General features: G+C 45.9%; 1 protein-coding gene across 1 annotated transcript; it reads left to right on the top strand.

Annotated features, from left to right (window-relative positions):
- Positions 1–1,600: 1,600 nt before the first annotated feature.
- LOC125537958 lies at positions 1,601–2,812 on the top strand. Its single transcript, XM_048701277.1, has one exon. The coding sequence runs from the start codon at positions 1,601–1,603 to the stop codon at positions 2,810–2,812; it is 1,212 nt and encodes a 403-aa protein (XP_048557234.1).
- The last annotated feature ends 15,881 nt before the right edge of the window (positions 2,813–18,693 follow it).

Here is an 18,693-nt window from a genome sequence, read left to right on the forward strand (position 1 = left end):
GTTGTTGCGGCCGTGGCTACATTTATTTTCTGTTCGATAGTCTACTTGTTGGCTCTCCTTTTCCGCCGTTGCAGCTCGTGGTCGTCGGGATAATGATAATCCCATTTGGCACCGCATATGGCGCCGTTCACACGGCCACCCGCCGACAGCACTAACGGTTCCTTGCCGATGGTCACGTTGATCGACCGGCTAAGAGGAGGGTTCCACCTGGCCATGGACCCTTACAAGCTCTGAGGTTCCGCACGCTGCCTTTTCAGTTCTTCTTCGAGTCTCCTCGTTTGGTGATCCGCGAAAAATCCCCTGACTTATGATCATAATGGTATCAACCCCTGACGTAGTTATGTTCGAGGGGGTCTTTGAATTGCTCGAAGTGATTTGGAATGCCCTTTGCTGCAAGTATAGCGTCCAGCTTGTCCCACGCGGGCTTCTTCCCAACAAAACTACGGCTTCCAAGGGTGTGGTTACTTAATGTCTTTGATCGTATGTCCTTCCCCCATGACGACTGGTTCAGCACTACAGGTCCCACACCATAATTGGAAGGTCTCCGGACCGTAAGCGCATTCAGATGTGCATTCTAGGGTATCCACTCGGATACAGTCTAGCCACTTGGACGTCTTCCCACTAGTCAGCCTCACCAACACCACTCACAGGAGACGAAGGGGCGATGTGGGAGCCGCAATGACCGAGGGGATTAACGTTGGACTTCAAGTGTAGTTATAGCGGCAGTTACCAGTAACGCCTATAGTTACTCCCCTCTTATCTCCCCTTTGTATCATAGCATTGATGAGGGTGGGCGCACTCTATATAAACCCCCTCCATTGCCATGACAAGGGTTCGCAACCTACTGTAATCATATACCCCAAGAGAAGACACAAGCCTTCGGACACGAGACCTAGGGCTACTACCTCTAAGAAAGGGGCATGAAGTCGCTAAATCCGAGTGTTACACAGGTGCCGTAGTTAGGTTCCGTCCCTATTTGTACTCCTAGCACTCACTGTCAGATTCGTTGCCTCGACAGCGGCAGATGCCACGTGTCGGCTGCCGCACCTGCCGCCATAGTAGTTTTGTCAATCCCACCTAGAGTTGGTTCTTTTTGTCAACTCAACTGGGCGGGTGGTCCTTTCGGACAAAAACACTGGTTGGTTTGTTATAAACATTTGGCAGTGCCAATATTTGGCCAAATCAAATGTTACCAACATTTGGCAATCTTTTGTAAGGTTGCCAAAATTTGGCACCGATTGGGCTAAAAAATTTCCCGACGCGCGCCGGTAACGAAACGACTACGTACGGACTCCCGTAGAGATCTTTCAGAACTGCCGATACAAGGAAGAATTGGCCCACTTCTTCTTCTTCCGCAGCCACCGCCTCGGCTGGATCTGGGACGGGTCACGTCGCCGTTGACCGGACCTCAAAGTCAGTTGGTGCGCGGGCATAATTTATTTTCTTTCGTTCTTGTGTGGTATGATTGATCTATTCCACGATCTGATCTATTCCGTTTCGATCTGTCTTTCTTTTGCCAACCAGGTCTGCTATTTGCTCATCGATGAATCGGAAGCGCCCATCGGCCTTGGCTGCCTGCAGCAGCAATCGCCCTTCCGCGATGACTGCGTGCAGGAAGCGCCGTCGTGCCGCCACCTTGCAATCCGATGCATCTTCGTGGGCGTCGCTGCACGAAGACTTGGTCAGCCTGATCGGTTGGCGGGTCTTGGCTGCTGACTTGCTTGACTATGTCCGATTCCGTGCGGTTTGCCCTTACTGGCGCTCCGCCACCGTCTCCCCGCGCGGCCGCGGCCTCCACGACCCGCGCTTCCACCCGCGCCGCTGGATGATGCTCCCCGAGGGCCACGGCATCCACCCCGGCCACCGCAAGCTGGGCGGGTACATCCGCTTCATCAACCTGTCCACCGGCGCCATCGTCCGCGCCCGGCTCCCGCTTTTCAGCAACCACTGCGTCCTCGACTCGGTCGACGGGATCCTGCTGCTGCAGCGGGACGAGGACACCGTCATCCGCCTCCTCCACCCCTTCACCGACGACATTGTGGACCTCCCTCCGCTCGCCACCCTTCTAGCAGGGTTAGCACCCTCCCAAGAGAAGATGTTCAGCTGGAACGTTCTGAGGACCGTTGGTGCTACCTCATTCACAGTGAGCGCGGATGGAGTCGTCACCGCCATGATTGGGCTCTTTAAATTGGGACGGGTAGCCTGTGCCACCACCATGGACCAGCAATGGCGGCTCTCGACATGGAGCATATCAAATGGTTGGAGGCCACTGTCGTTCCAAGGCAAGATGTATACCTTGCACACTCCCACAAATGGCAGCGAGCTTCAGATTTTCCAGATTGACTTGCCGGGGCACGGGGAGAAGGAGGACTTTGATAGAATTTTGTGTTATCTACCGGCACCTAAGTTGATTGCCACATGTCTGGCAGGCAAACCTCAGAAGCCTTATTACTACCTCGCAGAATGTGATTCGGAGATCCTGGTGATCGGCCGTTACCTTTCTGGTTCACTCGACGTTGAGGTTTACAGACTATCTGACATTATCCTAGACAGGATTGCCCCAGTAACGAGCATCGGAGGAAATGCTCTCTTTGTTGAAGAAAGGGTCTTGAGTGTCAGCAGTAGAGTGCACCCCACCATTGTGGGTGACTCTATTGTACAACTCCATAACAAGGAAATTTATCTTGGACATTACCACCTTGCCACTGGGACATGGTTGCCAACAGCGGATGGGTGTGTCAGACGTGGTGTACCGAGTCCTTGTAGCCTCATCTACCATATCTTCACCTGTTGCTATCGCCCCACTTGGTGAGCGAGTTGTTTCCGTGCTTTGTTGTTACTTAATTCGAGCATATATATGCTACTTGTTGAGCTGATTATTTTCACACCTATGCTTGTAGGAACAAAGGGGGGCTTCTTTATCAGGGTAATGTGCAACCTAGTTGGAAAGTGAAGAGAAAATGGCGTGAGGGGGTGAGTATGATCTGGAATACCTCAATGGTCGCAAACTTATAAGTAATATCATATCAGTAGGGCAACTTTATCTTTTGGCCTTTGATTAGATTTGAGATATACAACATAGCATTCATGATTGCACAAACATAAGTTGCAATTCTTCTTTGTATTTACAACTAGTGAAATAACACTCCGTAGATACTAGCTACAACTATAGTCATTGGAAATATATGTAGTGTGATCACCATTTGTGATATGAATTGTGCAATCAACTTTTGCTTGGGCACCAAATTAGCATGAGAATTTGCCGGAAACTCCCTTTTTCGAGAAAACAGACACATACTCTGACTGCATTGTAGTACTGAATATAATCGGGGCAAAATATTTACAATAGGAAGTGTTACTACTTTGAAGCCTATGGTTGAAATGGAACTCAATTTGAACTGCGTAAAAACCTCAAAGAAATAATTTTATGGTCCTTGACTTAATCAGCCATGAATTCCTGGTTGGGCGGCACATTGTCGAAAAACTTGTTGTTTCTGTGCTTCCAAGCACACCAGGCATGCATCAAGCATGAAAACCTCAAAGAAAAAGGGGCACTGGAACATCTCTGCTCTGTCATTCCCAGCCCAGACAACACCCATTCACCCAACATGTGCTGCCTTGACGTCTCCTGTGTGTTCTTAAAATCCACACTAGAGCGTCCTTCTTGATGCTCTCCCCGTCCCATAATGTAAGACGTTTTTCAATAGTAGGCATTTACTATCTTTTAAGCTACCTCTCCGAGCATCACAGCCCCGTGGGGAAGTTTCCTCTTGCTCCTTTTGCAATTAGCATGTATGTGGTACTGTTCTGATAACCATTGTAACATGATCACTTTTATGACATGTGATGGTTGGTTTGTCACTGTTGAGTTCTGTTAAAGAAGAGAAAACGCAAGTGATTTTTCCAAGGTGTGCATTGGTTTTTGTATTGTTGGGGGTCACTTGTGTCATGTGCGGTATGGTGTGTCAATGTTGAGTTTTGTTAGAGAAGAGAAAATGCAAGTTTGTGCATATCAAAACACGAGTAATGCTACATCTTGATACTCGGTTGTGTATTTCTGTTTCATATTATTTTTTTGCGGATAAGTTCTGTTTTGTATTCGATCATATTGATTTAGTTTTCTTTTTGTTGTATTTCTGCTTTGATCATATTGATTTACTATATTCTTTTTGCGGGGATTTGGTTAGTACTCCGTCCCATAATATAAAACCGTTCTTATATTATGAGACGGAGGGAGTAGTTTAGTAGTCATTGATCTGATATTTGTTGTCCCTTTGCTAGGCATAAATGGTTCTCGTGTCACAGAAAAGGAGCAGGGTCTAATTTCATTCATCTATCACGCTTTCCTTGTGGCAGTGGCACTCTACTTTTTCAAGGCAGTGTCAGACTTTAAGTTATTGTAATCTTTCTTATAGCTAAATTATTATAATCTTTATGTTCTAAAAATACAAGTTAATGCATCAGTTTTATACTGTCAAATTGTTCTAATGTACTACCTCCATTTCTAATTGTAAGATGTTTTGGATATTTCATCTATATACGACCGATCTAGAAAAAAGTCAGAACATCCTTATAATTGTGAACGAAGGGAGTAGTTCTGTACTCATTTATCTACAAATCTGCTTGTATCACTTGTCTCGTTGATTGTCAACTTGCACCTGAATAAGCAACCAGGTCTTTTTTTTAGAACGGGCTTTACCCCTTTCGATTGCATAGAACGGAAATACAACCTAAGGCAGGTCTTATAACTGCTTTCATGCATAATCCTAATATCTTTTCTATATAAGCATAAGCTTGATAGCCCTGATGCTAAGGTATTTCCTCCGGTTCATCGCCCTGGGCTTCGCTTACCTGCTTGTTTTTCCTTCCAATAGGAAATCAACTTCTTCAACCGTGTGATTCTCTTGGAGCAACATACTTTCTCGTGTCATTGTAATATAATCGTGAAGCATACATACAACACAATAAACAATGCCAGTGAACACCTGCATAAGAAGTTTGAAAATTCATAGTCCCAAAACCATGGCACGGGAATATGTCACAAGAGCTATGCACCTAATGGACCACATTAATATCATGAGACACAAACATATCATACAAGAAAATTCAGTTGAAATTTTCATATCTCTATTTTGTCGACCAAAAATGCAAATGGCTCTTCATCTATTTTCTCTAACCAACAGAAGCATTGGCTATCTTGGATTGATTCCTCATCAAAACTCAATCAACCGGTTGTTTCACTTGTTTGTTCCCCATGAGGCATTGAACTTTGAAGCGGTGCACCATCCTGCGGCTGGGTCCATCCGGATGGTAGAGCTAGGTCCCAGCAAGATTGATCCGGGTGGCGGTGCTAGGTCCCTAGTTTGGGGGTGGAGGCGGCCATCGTCTGATGAGGTTATTCCCGCCAGGTAGGCTCACAATGACGTGAAGACCCAAAACATTAGCGGTGATATAGGGCAGGCCATCAGTTGGAGTGGGCATCATCGGAGAAGATTACCCGCTCAATTGGATCACTATCAGTCAGTCGAACATCAGGTAATATATTGTTAGTCGGATGGATCAGGATGGCAATTTTACCCATGGGTACGGATACCCGCGGATACCGTACCCGCATGGGTAGGATATGGACACAGTTTTATACCCACGGGTTGTATCCATACCCTGCCCGTTAAGTCATGGGTAGGGCGCGGATATAGTCTTGTACCCATGGATATACCCATACCCTAGATGTGTATACCGGCATGTTATATATTTGGCAGATGTTATTTGGTGAAGTGTGTCGTGAGCATTTTAATCTATGTTAAAGTTGTCACCAGTTGTAAATTTGAATTGAGATAATTGTCTTGTACCCGTCTATCTGTTATTGAGTTGGGATAAATGTTGTCAAATGTGCTATGGATGAATGTAAAATAGTGAATAACTTATGTACTGTTTGATTTACCCGTTGGGTACCCAATGGGTAAGGGTATCCGTCATGTGTGGGTACGGGTAAAGTTTCGTATCCATGGGTATGGGTGTGGGTATGGATAGAATTTTGTATCCATTGACTACACAGATATGAGTATGGTATTGCTCTACCTACCTTATACCCTACCCATTGCCATCCTTAGATGGATGATACACGAATTATAACAGCATGCCAGCAACCTTTGGCATTCACTATGGCACTTTATGGGATGCTTCACTTGCCATGATTTACTAAGCCCCCACTACTTGAAGTTAAGATCGAGTGTTATGACTCACAGGGGGCGTTTCATCAATGTATTTAATATTTTAGTTACAATTGGTTGGAACCCGGCGGTAGCGCACTTTATATAAGCCAATCCAGGCCCGCCGCTGCTACTTGAGTTACTATTAATGGGCAGCAATGCGTGCCCGCCACTAGTAACTTTTTCCGCCCGCCTGTAGTAACTAAAGTACAAGTGTATGAGGGGAGGGTTTTAGGAGCGTTGGATGTAGGAGAAGTGGATGATCATGATTTGACTGGTGGAGGGATCTGGGGCCTCACACGTGATTGGTTGCTCCCTTTCCATCTCCTACCAAAGAAAAAAAAATCCCATCTCTCTCACACGAGAAGAAGGAAAGAAAAAAGAGAAAAAACGGAGATCAAAACCCCACCCCTGCAGGCTGGCAAAATATGGATAGGTGGAAGTGGTTATAGTCCACAAACTCATATTAGTCACACAGAACTCAAGTATTTAATGTGAAAGCCTATTAGCCCTCAAATCAAAGTATTACTCGCATGCCCCTAGGTGGGAGGTTGGGAGGAGTTAACCATCGCGCACCCCCGATTTGGACAACACAAGGGATATCACTCAACTATAAATTACGCTCCAACTTTCTAGCCATGCCATGACCGACATTTTAATGAGTGGAAAATCACAAACCTTAACATTGATATTTTTACTAGACCGTGATTATCAACCAGTAAACCTTCATATGACAACCTCAATACCATTTATCAATTGCACATATTCGGTGATCTACATGCAATTTTTTACTATACCACCCTTGTATACCTATCATTTTGGACCAAACATATAACTCATACAAATTGCCACTACCTATTTAACTCTCAAAAAGGATATAAGTGAAGCAAGAGAGTGAAATTTATTTCTATAAAATATTTCACGCTGTGGTCTAAAGATACAAGTGAAGTACATGAGCAACTGCTTCAACTCAAAAGATATAAGTGAAGTTCAATGAGCATTCTATAAATTGTGATGAATGTGTGTCTCTCCTAATTGGTGTGATCGGGAAACAATGATTATGGAAACAAGCCAACAAATAAAACTAAAACACACAGTGCTCGATGCAAAACACATATCATGCGACGAATAAAAGTATAGCTCTATGTGATATTACCGATAGATTGAAGACAAAAGACGGGATGTCTTCGGGGGCATCCCCAAGCTTAGATGTTTGGATCTTCCTTGAATATTACCTTGGAGTGCCTTGGACACCCCCAAGCTTAGGGTGTTGCCACTCCTTATTCTTTCTTTCATCGTCATCTCACCCAAGTCTTGAAACCTTCGGCCACACAAAACTCAACAAAACCTCGTGAGATCCATTAGTATAATAATGAAAACCATTAAATTAGATACTATCAAATATAGATTCATAATTGTTCTTGCATAATACCTACTGTATTCTATCATCTTCATGATACAATCCATAGAAACTTCAAAATAAGCACATTATGCAAAGAATCTGTCTAAAACGGAACAATACATAATGTGGAATTTTTAGTCATACTTTTGTAACTCCAAAAATTCTAAAACATTAGGATTACGTAAACAATTTGCAGCGCGATACTGTGGAAAAATTCAGCAATTGATCACGTTCCAGTACAGAATGATAATTCATATACTGGACGAAAAAGTTTTTGTTTCTGCACACGATCAATTCAACAATCATCCACATCAACCTAAAGTGTTTACTTGACACAAAAATCAAAATAAAAGCTACAAACATAATTACTACAGTAGCAATAATCATGTTGACACACAAAACAGAAAGGAGAAATAAAGATACTATTGGGTTGCCTCCCAACAAGTGATATTGTTTAATGCCCCTAGCTAGCGATAATGCATATTTTCACGTATTATCATTGCTTGTGCCATTATTGATTATTCCATTTCTTAGGGGCTCAGAAATATTTCCAACCTTACACTTCCCCAAATTTATTTTCTTTGCGTTCATCAATTACTTGCAATAAATGATCCATCTTTGGATGGTAATTCTCAAGTTTTTGTTCCAAGACATCATACTTCTTGTTTTGAGTGACAACATTGCTACTAAACTTATTGTTAAAGTTGTACAAAGCCTTAAAATCCATCCATACTAGTTTTGGTTTCATTCAGAAGTTTCATTTGTCTTCAAGTTACTAGAATGGGAGGAATTTCTATTCTTGGTTTCCCTAGCAATTTTTTCAATATTTCAAATGAGTCAAAGACGTTATTACTAATAAAATCTCCTTTAAATATTAAGTTTAGAATATGTCTATGACGAAGGGAGAAACCAACGTAAAAGCTTTTGGGGTAGCTCTTTCATGTATCTCTAGCATTCCATGACAGGCTCTTGTCAAGGATTCAACATGTGATTGTTTAAAGTTTAGGACCTCAGAGCCCTCTGAATGGGGGAATAGGAAGGGTAGTTTCCATGATAGCGATTCAAGAAAAGATAGAACGCAAGGAATTTTTGGTATTTTTATTTTTAGTGAAGGGGGAGGAGAATGAAAAAGAAGAGGCAGATAAAAGGCAAATGGCAAAGAAAATAAAAACAAGCAAATTGATAAATGTGTGTGAAAGAACCTGGATTCCTTGGTGAAGCCTCCCTCGCAATGCCGCCAGAAATTCTTCTGCTACTTGTGATAGGTGTTGGGATTCCCCGAAGAGGAAGGGTGATGTAATATAGTAGCATATAGTATTTCCTCAGTTAAGAACCAACGTTTATTGAACCAATAGGAGACACCACGCAAAGAACTTGAACGGTACCTGCACACATACAAAGAAAATGCTTGCACCCAATGAAGGCAAGAGGCTTGTCAATCCCCCTCACCAATTGCAAGGATTAGATTTGGTAGTGATAGGTAAATACAATAAAATAAAAACAACGAGCAAATTTAAGGTTTTGTAATAACGGAGAATGGACCCGGGGGCCATAGCTTCACAAGAGGCATCTCTCTCATAAGCATAGCAACGGTGGGTAAACGAATTACTGTTCAGCAATTGACAAAATAGCGCATAGTTATTGTTGGGGATATTACTACCAGTATGACCCGCCCAGGAGGGGCCGGGTCAGCCCTAATGGCGGGCTACATAAGAAGCCCAATATACATTCGAGATGATAGTTTATTAAACATATAGAAGGCCCAAAGGCCTGGGCCGGCTTAAGGCCCGATATTGTAAACCGTTGTATGTAAGGAAAGACTTGTAAAGAAAGGCATGTAAAGGAAGTCACCGAGCCGGACACGATTATGAGCCGGCCGGGACTCTGTAGGCCACCAGGCGTCAACCCATGTATATAAGGGGACGACCCGATGGCGGCTTAGGGCAAGAAACAACCAAATCGATAACCAAGCCGGCGAGTTGAGCCCCTTGGAGATCGAAACTTCAGCAATACCAAACCCAACTAGACGTAGGCTTTTACCTTCATCGTAAGGGGCCGAACTAGTATAAAACTCTCTCGTGTCCTTTGTCCCGATTAACCCCTTTAAGCTTCCTAGTGCGATGGCCCTACGACTAAGTCCTTGCTCTAGGACATCTGCCGTGTCAACTCCACGACAGTTGGCGCCCATCGTGGGGTCAGCGCACGGTGGATTTGAGTTCTTGAAGGGCAACTTCGAAGGGCTCAAGGGATACGCTGTGGGCCGGATGACCAGAAGTCGTCGCGGCAAGCTCTACATCGACGACGAAGGCTGGGGCCCCGAAGACGACTCAATCGAGTACGGGTACCGGGTCCCCTTCGGCGGAATTCACGTCTTCATCAGCCAGATCGGCGAGTCAGGCCCTGAGACGGACGTCCACACCAACCTCATCGAAACGGCTCAGTGCACCAGGACCACCCGTGTTCAATCTGTCATGAAACATGCCTTCGTAGGCTGCATCCACGGCGGTGAATACTCCGAAGGATTGGTGGAAGGCGGGGAGACGACCATCTGCTCTGATACTGCATCATCAACAGGTGAGACAGACTCGTTGTACCAGCTGCAAGACGGCATGCTCGGGGGTTGTTCCGATGGCAGCAGTATTTCGGACCCCCTTGAGCCGCCGAATTGGGTCGGAGTCTTCATGGAGGGGACGCAGCCCGGGCAGAACTCTACCGCAGCGGCAGCAGAAGCTACCGGGTCGGCAGCAGCCGGGTCAGGAGACCCCACGCGCCCCCGGCTCAGATTCTAATGAACCTCATGGCTAGGCTGACGACTCTGTTAACCGCCGTGGTAGAGCCAGCGGATAAAACCCAGCATGACGCAGAAGTGTCATGCGTGCGGGAGGAGATGGTGCAAGCTAAGGAAAATCTAGCCGCAGAAGAAACCCGGATGGCAGCAGAACGAGCAGCTCTGGATGCTCGTGCTCAGCAGCTTCAAGCAGAAACTTTCCGGCTCTCGGTGGATCTTAACGCATGAAACGAGGTCATGAGGAGGAGGCATCAGAAAACTCAGTCGCGTCTACCTCTAACGCTGGATCCGAGGAACCCGTTCCATACACCCGGGGCTGGGGGGAGCAACCCGCCAGAGGCAAACCAGGTCACGACACCCGGTGCACCAGTTCAGCCATGCGCCATGGAGCCACCTCGTATAAATACAACTCCTCCTCGTTATGTGTCAACACCTCCGGGTCACTTCTCCAACCCTCTGGAAAACCTCATCGCAGCGTCGGCTCGTTTGGCGGCTCTCCCAATGGAAGGCGACTCGCCAGCAGCAATTGAAACCCGGAGGGTAAGAGAACTACTTCAGACAACCCTGGCCCAGCAGGATGCATACTCCTACAGTCGAGACAAGATTCATTCAACTCCTCTCCCAAGCCGAAGCCTGAGTTACAGTAGGCACATGGAGTCTGCAGAGATGTCAAGTAATGCTCAACGCCACATCTTGGCGGATTAAGAGAGGATTCGTCAAGAGGCGGATTAAGAGAGGATTCGTCAAGAGGCGGAACAAGCGGCTCAAATAGCGGCAGAGCAGGCGACTCATCAAACCTTTCCGGCTTATCCAGCAACCTCGGTTGAGGCAGGAGTGGCCACAAGAACCGGAGGCGTACCTTTCTTGGTACCGGCCATACGCAATGAGCGGTTGCCAAAGGATATCAAGGGGCCTCGTAAGGTGCCTAATTACACGGCTGACCTACAGCCGGGGGCTTGGATTGAGAGTTATGAGATTGCTATGGAATTATTGGAGGTTAGCGACGCTGCAATGGCCAAGTATTTTACCATGATGTTGGATGGAACAACTCGGACTTGGTTGAAGGGGTTGCCACCCAATTCTATCGACTCATGGGCAGAGTTGAAAGCACGGTTCATCCAGAACTTTAAGGACACGTGTAAGCAGCCAATGTCGATTGTGGACCTGACCAATTGCAAGCAAGAGGATGGTGAATCTACAACCCATTGGGTGCGCCGGGTCAAGGAGATAATACATTCATCTGATAAGATGGATGCTGGCTCAGCAGTTTTGATGTTGGAGAAAAATTGCCGTTTTGAACCTCTGAAGCAGAAGCTGCGGCGGCTTAAGCGTGACTGTAATGACATGGGAACGTTGATGACGGCTCTCGTCAAGTATGCTGATTCTAATACTACCAAGGACCCGATGTCTGATGAAGAAAAGGCAACAAAGGAAAAGAAGAACGTCAACGGCAAGGATCACCAGCATAACCCGGTGAATCAGGGAGGTAATAAACGTAAGGCTGATGAGTTTGTTGCTAACACTAATACACAGGGTGGAAATCAACGGCACAAGGGGAGACGGCCCTCTCGGTCAGGCGGGTCAGGTCCCACCCTTGAGCAATTGTTGAATGAACCTTGTCCAACGCACGGCACCCGGGAGAAGCCAGCCACTCACCTGTGGAAAGATTGCACGATCATGAAGGCATTTAAAAATTAAAATGCATTTGATGGGGGGTCACGACCCAGGTGGCGGTTCAGGTGGAGGCGGCTTTCAGGGCCCGGGCGCCGGTTCAGGCGGAGGGGGTTTTCAAGGTCAAGGTTATCCTGGTCACCAAGGAGGATATAATCAGCAACCCGACCAAGGAAATCAGCAGCAGCAATCCGGTTATCAGAGCAACCCGAAGCAGCTGAGTAGTGGGCAGTATCATGTATTTACCACCAGTTTATGTAAGAGGGACCAGAAACTTCACAAGAGGGCCGTCAATGACGTTGAGCCAGCGATTCCACGTTATCTACGTTGGTCAGAGCAGCCTATTGTGTGGAGCAGAGAGGATCACCCGCCCCAGGTTGATAATCCGGGTCACTTGGCTTTGGTAGTGGCACCTCAGGTTGGTGGATACAATTTTACTAAGGTACTCATGGACGGAGGCAGCAACATCAACATCCTCTACTATGAGATGTTCCGCCGGATGGGATTGACTGATAAAAATCTTAAACAATCCAACACTATTTTTCACGGTGTGGTACCTGGTAAGTCGGCATACCCAGTTGGTTAGATTGAGCTGGAAGTAGCCTTTGGGGATGAGTATGACTCCAGAGCGGAAAAATTAACCTTTGAGGTGGTTAAGATCAAGAGCCCATATCATGCTCTGTTTGGGCGGCCGGCTTATGCCAAGTTCATGGCTCGGCCATGTTAGGTATATTTGCAACTCAAGATGTCGGGTCATAAAGGAACCATTACAGTACATGGGAGCCGGAAGATAGCCTTGGAATGTGAAGAAGGTGATGCTGCCTATGCTGAATCTGTTTGTGCAACAGAGGAGTTAAAATTTTACAAGGATCGTGTTGACCCGACAGACATGACGTCATTAAATAAACCGAAAACAAAGCATGAGCCGGAGTTGAAATTCAAATCAGCTGATGACACTAAGATGGTTGACTTTGTACCTGGCGACTCATCCAAGCAGTTCATATCAGCGCAAACTTGGATCCGAAATAGGAAATCACGCTCATCGAGTTCATCCGTGAGAACCGGGACATCTTTGCATGGAAACCTTCAAACATGCCGGGTATCCCGAGGGAACTCGCTAAGCACACTCTTAATATCGATCCAAAGTTCAAACCTGTCAGACAGTTTCTCCGACGGTTCAATGAAGAAAGGCGCAAGGCCATTGGAGAAGAGGTGGCCCGGCTCTTGCCAGCCGGGTTCATTGTGGAGGTCTTTCACCACGAATGGTTAGCTAACCCGGGGCTTGTACTCAAAAAGAATGGCACATGGCGTATGTGTGTGGATTACACCGGTCTGAACAAGGCTTGTCCGGCTGATCCTTTTTATCTCCCCCGTATTGATCAGATCATTGATGCTACAGTGGGTTGCGCACGATTGAGCTTCTTGGATGCTTATTCCGCTTATCATCAGATTAAGATGGCAGTCAAGGATCAAGAGAAGACAGCTTTTATAACTCCTTTCGGAGCTTTCTGCTATGTGTCTATGCCTTTTGGGCTTAAGAGTGCCCAGGCGACTTACCAGCGGTGTGTGCAGAATTGTCTTCACAATCAAATTGGGCGCAATGTTCATGCTTATGTGGATGATATAGTGGTGAAATCTAGGGAAGAGGAAACCTTGGTCACAGACCTGAAAGAGACTTTTGATAATCTCCGGGTTTACAAAATGATGCTTAACCCGGCCAAGTGTGTTTTTGGAGTGCCAGCCGACAAGCTCTTGGGTTTTTTTGGTGTCTAATCGAGGTATTGAAGCTAACCCGGAGAAAATCAAGGCAATTACATCCCTAGCCAAACCAACATGAGTCAATGATGTTCAGCGGCTGGCGGGTCGTGTGGCTGCTTTGAGCCGGTTCATAAGCCGGTTAGGGGAAAAGGCTATGCCTCTGTATCAGTTGATGAAGAAAACAGATGTTTTTGTTTGGAGCGATGCTACGAACGCTGCTTTTGAGGATCTGAAGGCATAGCTGGCTGAGCCGCCGGTCCTGGCTGCTCCAATTGAGAAAGAGCTGCTGTTGTTATACGTGGCTGCCAACTCACGAGCTGTTAGTGTGGCTATTGTGGTAGAGCGCAAGGAGGCTGGCAAAGAGCATCCGGTTCAAAGGCCGGTTTATTATGTCAGTGAAGTGCTAATTGAGTCTAAGCAACGATATACGCATTGGCAAAAGCTTGTTTATGGGGTGTTCATGGCGAGCCGGAAGCTTAAGCATTACTTTCAGGGACATCCAATCACTGTGGTTAGCTCTTCTCCTTTGGGAGACATTATTCAAAACAGAGAAGCCACTGGGAGAGTTGCCAAGTGGGCAATTGAGCTTGGGTCTCATGGGTTGAAGTATGTCCCACGTACTGCAATTAAGTCTCAAGCCCTGGTTGACTTCATCAATGACTGGACAGAGATGCAGATGCCAGAAGAGAAGCCCGACAACACGTATTGGACTATTCATTTTGATGGGTCCAGGTAGTTGGAAGGCTCGGGGGCTGGAGTCGTGCTAACTTCCCCATGAGGTGACAAATTTGGTTATGTGTTACGGTTGATGTTTCCTTGCACTAACAACGCAGCAGAGTATGAAGCCTTGCTCCATGGTCTTCGAGTGGCAAAAGAGATGAGCTTGAGCTGGGTCAGATGTCTTGGTGACTCAGATCTAGTGGCTCAACAGGTATCTGGCAAGTGGGATTCCAAGGACCCTCTCATGGCGGCTTATCGCCAAGAGGTTGATGCCGTTGCAGGATATTTTAAAGGTTATCATGTGGAACACATTGACCGTCGAAAGAACGAAGCAGCTGATGCTTTAAGCCGGCTGGGGTCTCAGCGTAAGCCGGTACCACCTAACACCTTTTTGGATGTTTTGCATAACCCCTCTGTCAAGTTGCCCACAGAAGAAGATTTAGCTGTTCCTGACCCAGATGCATAGTTGGTAGCGGCTCTTCATGTCATCCCAGATTGGACGGTGCCGTTCTTGGCTTACATGACCCGGGGAGAGTTGCCAGCGGATGAGACCCTGGCTCGACAGATAACCCGGCGATCTAAGTCCATGACGATTTCAGATGGAGAGTTATATCATCGCAGTGTTTCCGGAGAGTTTCAACGGTGTGTTTCCCCCAAAGAAGGTCAATAAATCCTTCATGAGATCCATGAAGGCGATTGTGGTCATCACGCCGGGTCAAAATCTTTAGTGGCCAAGGCATTTCGTCACGGCTTTTACTGGTTGACGGCTCATGCGGATGCAGAAGATCTGGTCAGTAGATGTGATGGATGTCAGAAATTTGCACGACGAGCGCATGTGCCGGCTCAAGAGCTCCGAATGATTCCAATCACTTGGCCGTTTGCGGTCTGGGGGCTTGACATGGTGGGACCTTTCAAAAGGTCTAAGGATAAAAAGACACATCTCCTGGTGGCAGTTGATAAATTCACCAAGTGGGTTGAGGCGGAGCCTGTGAGTAAATGTGACGCAGCCACGATGGTTCAGTTCATGAAAAAAGTGATTTTCCGTTTTGGGTTTCCACACGGTATTATCACTGACAATGGCACTAATATGTCCCAAGGAGCTATGGAGGAATTTTGTCAACGAGAACACATCTGGCTTGATGTTTCTTCTGTAGGTCACCCTCAATCCAATGGTCAAGCTGAGAGAGCCAATCAGGAAATTTTGAAAGGGCTCAAACCCCGGCTTATGGTTCCTTTACAACGAACGCCGGGTTGTTGGGTAGAGGAATTACCCTCGGTATTACGGAGTATCAACACTACGCCCAATAGGTCTACGGGTTACACACCTTTCTTCATGGTTTATGGAGCAGAAGCAGTATTGCTTAGTGACATTCGTCATGACTCGCCCCGTGTGGCGGCTTATGTTGGAGCTAATAATGAACAAGCCAGACAGGATGCACTTAACTTGTTGGATGAAGAAAGAGACTTTGCAGCGGCCCGGCCAGAAATTTATCAACAGGACCTGCATCATTATCACAGCCGCCGGGTTAAGTCCAGGACATTTCAGGAAGGTGACTTGGTGCTCCGGCTCATCCAGGATCTCTCAGATGCACACAAGTTATCCCCACCTTGGGAAGGACCCTTTGTGGTCAGTAAAAATTTAAACAATGGGCCATATTACCTCATTGACGTTCGAGAGCATGCAGACTCACATAAGTCGGAAGAGGAGACCCGCCGGCCATGGAACATTGCTCAACTTCGGCCATATTACACCTGAGCCACCGGCTCTCATCATGTACATATGTTCATGTTGTATATACTATGATAAGCAATAAAGTAAGACCATCGATCTCTTTTCTTTTCAAAGATTATGCATCTTTATTATTTCTTATCTATAAATGACTATTAAGGAGCTGATCACATTTGAATCAAGTTTAACCTTTTTGGTCCAGCTTATGATCATATCCGAATCTAGCTGCAAATCTCATGGTCACTTGGGGGCTTCCTATTCAAACATAGGTCGTATTCGAACCAAAGAGAACATAGCTGTCGTAACCCTCTTGATCGGCTCAAGGCCAAAACTCACTGGGGGCTTCTTGATCGTATCCGAATCATAGCTTAACCCCTTGAGTCCGACTTGGATCGTATTCGAATTAGGGTCGTTAAAAACCTCTCAAGGTCATTTGGGGGCTTCCTGTTCAAACATAGGTCGTATTCGAACCAAAGAGAACATAGCTGTCGGTACCCTCTTGATCGGCACAACGCCAAAGCAACTGGGGGCTATATGGTCGTATTTGAACTTTAGCTTAACCCCTTTGGTCCGGTTTACTGGTCGTATTCAAATCAGAAACCCCCAACCTTTGAATACAAGATTAAAATTATGCTTGTTATCTGTCGCTTGCCTTTTAGTTTGTTGTTGTTTCAATATTACAAATAAATTAGCCCGGTCTTCTTCACCGGCTCAATTATTGGACAACACAGCCGCCCGAGTCATTCAAGCCGGTGGTTCAAGGATCAAAAGGTATGAGCTACTAAGGTATAATGATCATTGAGTATTCAAGAAGCGTTAACTTTTCATAAATATTGAGTTATCAAATTCAATCACCCGGATTATTTAAACCAGCGACCTAAGGATCAAAAGGGACAAGGTATGGTCATTACTTATACACGCTTATCTGTTGCGTTAACTAAAAAGTTCGTATTAGCCCTTAACCTTTATTTATATTTGTCTCTGCTCTTATCGAGGTAAATATATTGGCTCTAAATTAGATGTTTAAACCCGTTTGGTTCTAAACTGCCATGCCAGTCTTTTCTTTGTATTTACAGGAATAGAGTTCAAACATTGCAGAGACAAGCATTAAATGATGCATAAGCACGCATTAAACATTGGCATCTGGAAACACAGATTCACATATAAGTATTTTATGCGCGATGGCATAAGCAAACATGCCGTGTTTTAACAACTAAGTTATTACAAGGCTTTATAAGACCATGAAGATGCTCATTGTCCCTCCCTCGCCAGTCCACCATCTTGAGTCTGCTGGAAGTTGGGTTTCGACCAATCAAAGCCGTTCACGGTGACAAATTCGGCTTCGTCGTCAATCATGCCGACCGGGTCAACCTCCGGGGCAAATGTATCTTCTCTAACTGGTGGGATCAAGTCTGTTACTTTATATGAGGGAGGGGCCATCTTCTTATTCTCACTATCAAAACCCGGCCGGTACTTGTCCACATTGGTGTCATCTCCAAGACTAGTCGCCTGAGGCCGGACTCTGCGGACGCAGGCTATGAAGTCATCCTGATCAAAAGGAGACCCGTCCTCCTTCACGGTAGGATAGCCTCTTGCTACGTCTGCCGGGTCTAGGTCTGGCACCCAAGCCTTGGAGCGGCTTAGGGCAGTCAAAGCTCCGGCTCGTGCGCAGGAGTGTTTTACTTCTTGGAACCTGGCAGGAAGGATGGACAGCTTCTTCAGGACGTCGCTGAGCCGGTTGGGTCCTTGATTAGCAGGAGAGATGGCAGCTAGAGCCCGTTGTGCGCCGATATACAATTGTTCAACCAAAGTGTATACTGCCTTCAGCTTAATCAACGAGTCTTGGCTCAGATTCTTACTTCGCGGACCTGCATAAATTTTTTACAGAGTCAGTTGGTGGATTATACTCCGGTTTGGCAAAAAATATACAAAAGGTCAAATCAGGCAGCTTACCAAAGATAGCAGCTACCATCTGAGACACCCGGCCCTTTAACCCGTTCAACTCTGTTGAAATTTCTTTTAGAGCTGTTTCGACTTTCTCAGCTCGTCGGGTCAGCAGTGTTTTCTCATTTCCCAAGTCTTCTCCTTAGTAGCAAAGCCGGTCTTCAAATTTTCCGTTGCAGAAAGGCTTATTTGCATTTTGGAGGTGGAAGATTTGATTTCTGATTCCTGACTCGCTAGCCGGGTCTTTGCGTCAGTCAATTGAGAGTTCAATTCAGACAAGGCATTCTGTGAAAACATTTAGATGAGTCAAGACTTGGTTTCAAATTAAAATATCCAAATTCAAGATTCAAGTCTCAAGTACTTTACGAATAAACCACTTGACACTTGGGGGCTAATGTATGCCAAATCAATTTTTTACGACTCTACAAACATATTTAAAGTCCCAAGTCCCTTACAAAGTAACAGCACTTGG

This window comes from Triticum urartu, chromosome 2, assembly GCF_003073215.2.
Source record: "Triticum urartu cultivar G1812 chromosome 2, Tu2.1, whole genome shotgun sequence".
Lineage (NCBI taxonomy): Eukaryota > Viridiplantae > Streptophyta > Magnoliopsida > Poales > Poaceae > Triticum > Triticum urartu.

Coding starts and splice junctions, on each gene's coding strand:
- LOC125537958 (XM_048701277.1), top strand. CDS start 1,601: ATGACTGCGTGCAGGAAGCGCCGTCGTGCCGCCACCTTGCAATCCGAT.